The 5000-nt window shown below is 47.4% G+C and overlaps 1 protein-coding gene across 1 annotated transcript in view; it reads left to right on the plus strand.

Moving 5' to 3' along the window:
• The window catches only part of wdfy4 (WDFY family member 4), a gene marked incomplete at its 5' end in the record, with an annotated part of 75134 nt that overhangs the window by 14683 nt on the left and 55451 nt on the right, over positions 1-5000 (plus strand). Inside the window, 4 exons of the mRNA XM_080849128.1 lie at positions 434-895; positions 1318-1413; positions 1802-1992; positions 4433-5000. The exon at positions 4433-5000 is cut by the window's right edge and continues 40 nt beyond it. Coding sequence (XP_080705254.1) covers positions 434-895; positions 1318-1413; positions 1802-1992; positions 4433-5000 — 1317 coding nt within the window. The remainder of the gene's footprint in view (positions 1-433; positions 896-1317; positions 1414-1801; positions 1993-4432) is intronic.

A 5000-nucleotide genomic window follows, 5' to 3' on the forward strand; every position in this document is an offset into this window, starting at 1 on the left:
GTGAAAATTGTGTTTTTGTGATAACGTAATTTTTTTATGCCAATGAAGCTCTTTTCAATTAATTAAAATACATCTGATCACTCTGCTCAATAATCGAGAAACAATGTGAATCACCACCACGAAAACTCAATGAAAGCTTTTGGCCATAACTACATGTGTGTGTGTGTGTGTGTGTGTGTGTGTGTGTGTGTGTGTGTGTCTGTGTGTGTGTGTGTGTGTGTGTGTGTGTGTTTGTATGTATATGTGTGTGTATGTGTGTGTGTGTTTGTGTGTGTGTGTGTATGGATGTATGTATGTATGCATGTATGTATATAAATGTGTGTGTGTGTGTGTGTGTGTTTGTATGTATTTGTGTGTGTGTGTGTGTGTGTGTATGTATGTATGTATGTATGTATGTATGCATGTATGTATATAAATGTATGTGTGTGCGCAGGTACTGCGGTGAAGAACCTGCGTGCGTTCGGGCTGCTCCAGAATGCATTCCTGCGCTCGTCAAGCGCTCTGCTGTGCTGTCAGGTTCTGCGGAGCGTCCAGACCATCTGGTCGTGGGACCAGGCCAACTTCTTTCTGCTGGAGTGGACGCTGGGGTCGCTGGCCCAGATGGCTGGGGTGGCCTGGCGCAAGCCCACGCCTGTGCACGCGCTTTTCTGCGAGCTGCTGGAGGGCGTGCTGCTGCAGCTGGACTACATCCCCCATGAGGCTTTGCGGCAGCTTCAGGCGGTGTTCAAGCAGAACCCCCGCGAGTTGTTTAACGGCGCAGTACTGACCTCCCTCCACAGGATGGTGCTGAGTAGCGGGCTGCTGGCCGAGGTGCTGAATGACACAGGCATGCTGGACCTGCTGCTGCTGGAGCTCAGGAGACAAGCCAAGATCCTCCGCAAGCAAGGGATGACAGGTACACACACACACACACACACACACACACACACACACACACACACACACACACACGCATACATTTGCAGACAAATTGAAGGTACAGTGTGTAGTTTTTAATGGCATCTAGTGGTGAAATTGCTGAATTCTATTTCTACTAGTAGATACCACTTAAAACCCTTAAACATACCATATTTTCATAATAAAGTGTGTTATTTCTCTCTTAAACTGTTATTTTAGGAGAAATATCTGTGATTAAATAGATAAATAGGTAAAACAATAATGAGACAACATGTAGTCTGCTGAACTATCAAAGCCCCATCACACACACTCTCTCACACACACACACACACACACACACACACACACACACACACACACACACACACACACACACACACACACATACACACAGGTAAAATGTCCTCTGGGTGTGTCCAGGCATTGAGCAGCAAGTGGAGGAGAGTGACAGGAAACTGACAGCCAGCATGCTGAGACTAGTAGCTGCTCTCACGATGAGGTCCATCAGAAACACAGGTGATGTTTGTGTGTGTGTGTGTGTGTGTGTGTGTGTGTGTGTGTGTATCAGGAACAGAGCCATTGTTCCCTATGTGAAGGGTTTTGATGTGTATGTGTGTATGTGTGTATGTGTGCGTGTGTGCGTGTGTATGTGTGCGTATGTGTGTGTGTAGTGTGTGTATCAGGGACAGAGCCATGGCTCCTTATGTAAAGGTGTTTGATGTGTGTGTGTGTTAGTGTTTGTGTAGTGTGTATCGGGGATAGGACCATAGTTCCTTATGTGAAGGTGTGTGTGTGTGTGTGTGTGTGTGTGTGTGTGTGTGTGTGTGTGTGTGTGTGTGTGTGTGTGTGTGTGTGTGTGTGTGTGTGTGTGTGTGTGTGTGTGTGTGTGCGTGTGTGTGTGTAGTGTGTATCAGGGACAGGGCCATGGTTCCTTATATGAAGGTGTTCGTGGACGATGAGGAGTATCGGCCTGCAGCTCTGACCATCCTGGAGCAGCTGGCTGAGGTCAACCCAGAGGAGTACATGAGCTCTGTCATCGGAGCGCTCTGCTCCTCTACACACACTGAACACACACTCAAACTACACTTGCTGCAGGTACGTGTGTGTGTGTGTGTGTGTGTGTGTGTGTGTGTGTGTGTGTGTGTGTGTGTGTGTGAGTGTTTGTGTGGTTCTTTCTGAAAAAGAAACCCTCAACTACACCTGCTTCAGGTACATGTATGAGTGTGTGTGAGTATGTTTGTGTGTGGTTCTTTCTGAAAAAGACACACTCAACTACACCTGCTGCATGTATGTGTGCGTGTGTTTGTGTGTGTGTGTTGCCTTCACCTGCCTTTCTAATGCTATTTAAGTGTTTAGTTGTTTATTATGGGAAACCAAATGTTCATGGCGGACGGGAAGACAGACACAAAGACAGACACACAGCGATGTAGAGACTGACTGACAGAGACTGAGAGACAGACAGGGAGGCTGAGATGCAGGAAGACAGACAGGCAGACAGACAGACAGGCAGACAGACAGGCAGGCAGACAGGCAGACAGGCAGACAGGCAGACAGGCAGACAGGCAGACAGACAGACAGACAGACAGACAGACAGACAGACAGACAGACAGACTGTCAGTCAGAGAGACAGGGGTACTGTCCTCGCTCAGATTCAGCACAGGCTCTGGTGTCTGTAGAATTCATTCTGTAATTTCACACATTAGAACACATTAGAACATTGTTTAAAACATAATCAGCCACTGAATGTATTACCTTCACCACAGGGGGCTTAATTGCATTATGGGTAAATTCAGATTGATTTGCTAATACACACGAAGTTGCTAACTCCCAGCCAATTGGGTTAGCCCCCAGCTTCCTGCTGTGACACGCTGGAAATGATGAGCCATATTGCATCAGAGGACGCCCCCCAAATCACATTAGCGCTAACAGAATAAGCCACATACTGTGGGTGTCACGCTTTATGGATTGTTGCAGGAGAGATGCTAACTCCAAGTCTAGTGTGTGTGTAATGTGATTAGTCCAGGTGGGAAGTGGGTAAAGGCTAGATGGCACTCTGATGTCTGTGTGTGGGTGTGTGTGTGTGTGTCTGTGTGCGCGCGCGCGTGTGTGTGTGATGTCTGTCTGCTCGTAAGCTCTTTCTGTCTGTGTGTGTGTGTGTGTGTGTGTTTGTGATGTCTGTCTGTACTCGTAAGCCCTCTGACGCATTAATGATGCAGAGCATTAGCATGCTAAATCATATCAAAGCTAATCGCCTTCAACACACCCTCTTTAAACATTTATACACCCAAGCATGAGTGTGAGAGGTGGGTGGGTTGTATGGGTGTGTGTGTGGGCGGTCTCTGTGTGTATTTGTGTGAGGTGTGTGTGTACGTATAAGTGTGTGTGTTGATACCCTCTCTGTCAGAAGCCATATAATCTGATTCTAGGTTGTTAAGTTGTTAAATTACAGGCATTATGTCTTTATGAAGTTGACCACGGCAGAGCTGAATTGATTGTTCAATGCTGATATCCATTGTTATGTGTTCAGAGTATGTGTGTGTGTGTTATGTCCTTCTCTAGTCATGATTTGTGTTTATTTGCTTGTTGGTTTGCGTATGTGTCTGTGTGAGTGAGTGTGTTTTTGTTTGTGAGTGTGCGTATGTGTCTGTGTGTGTGTGAGTGTGCGTATGTGTCCGTGTGAGTGAGTGTGTGTGTCTGTGTGAGTGAGTGTGTGTGTGTGTGTGTGAGTGTGCGTATGCGTATGTGTCTGTGTGTGTGAGTGAGTGAGTGTGTGTGTGTGTGTGTGTGAGTGTGCGTATGTGTCTGTGTGTGTGAGTGAGTGTCTGTGAGTGTGCGTATGTCTGTGTGCGTATGTGTGTGTGTGTGTGTGTGTGAGTGTGCGTATGTGTCTGTGTGTGTGTGTGAGTGTGCGTATGTGTCTGTGTGAGTGAGTGAGTGAGTGTCTGTGAGTGTGCGTATGTGTCTGTGTGAGTGAGTGTGCATTTGTGTGTTTGTGGATAGAAAAAATTGTAAATTGTTGAATATATAGTATGGTGCATGCATTATTAAACATTATTCTCTCCAGATACATCCTGATACAATCACAGTTTGTGTGCATGCATATGTCTCATGCATGTTTATGTCTGTGTGTGTGTAATCTCTTGTTTGTTTATATCTCTGTGTGTGTAATCTCTTATCTGTGTGTCATCTCTTGTCTGTGTGTAATCTCTAGTCTGTGTGTAATCTCCTATCTGTGTGTAATCTCTTATCTGTGTGTAATCTCTTGTCTGTGTGTAATCTCTTATCTATGTTTAATCTCTTATCTGAGTGTAATCTCTTGTCTGAGTGTAATCTCTTGTCTGTGTGTAATCTCCTATCTGTGTGTAATCTCCTATCTGTGTGTAATCTCTTATCTGAGTGTAATCTCTTGTCCGAATGTAATCTCTTATCTGTGTGTAATCTCCTATCTGTGTGTAATCTCTTATCTGAGTGTAATCTCTTGTCTGAGTGTAATCTCTTATCTGTTTGTAATCTCTTATCTGTGTTCCTGCTGCAGTCAGTTCTGAAGGTACTGGAGAACCCCAGCAGTTGGACGGCGTTTCGTGTGACTGGGGGGTTTGAGGGTCTGCTCTCTCTGGTCGTGGACATGGCGGGGGGGCTGGCGGAGCCAGTGGGGGATATGTGGGCGGGGCTTGGTCGCCATGGCGTCAGTGAGCTCCTCCTCCTGGTTCTGCATGCCATGGCGACGGCGGTGCACCTGGACCCCGTCAGTGGCCACCTGCTGGACAGAGAGGGGTACTACGATCGCCTCTCCCACGCCCTGCTGGCTTTGGGATGCTTCCAGGAGCCACCCACACACACACACCTCACGCACACAACACACCTCTCACACTCCTCCGAGCGCACCCACTGGAGGAGCTTCCGGCAGTTTGTGGCGCTGGCTGAGTCCCCCTCCCCTCCACTGCCCCATCCACTGCTGGACTGCATACGGTTGCTAAGTTACCTGGAGCAGTTCGCCACTGGCGTGAGCCTGGAGCCTCCAGAGGTCATGGCTGGAGGTCAGATACTAGGTCAAAGGTCACTAGACCAGGCCGAGGAGGAGCCACAGGGAAGAGTCAGGAGCA

This window comes from Sprattus sprattus (assembly GCF_963457725.1).
Source record: "Sprattus sprattus genome assembly, chromosome: 12".
Taxonomy (NCBI): domain Eukaryota; kingdom Metazoa; phylum Chordata; class Actinopteri; order Clupeiformes; family Clupeidae; genus Sprattus; species Sprattus sprattus.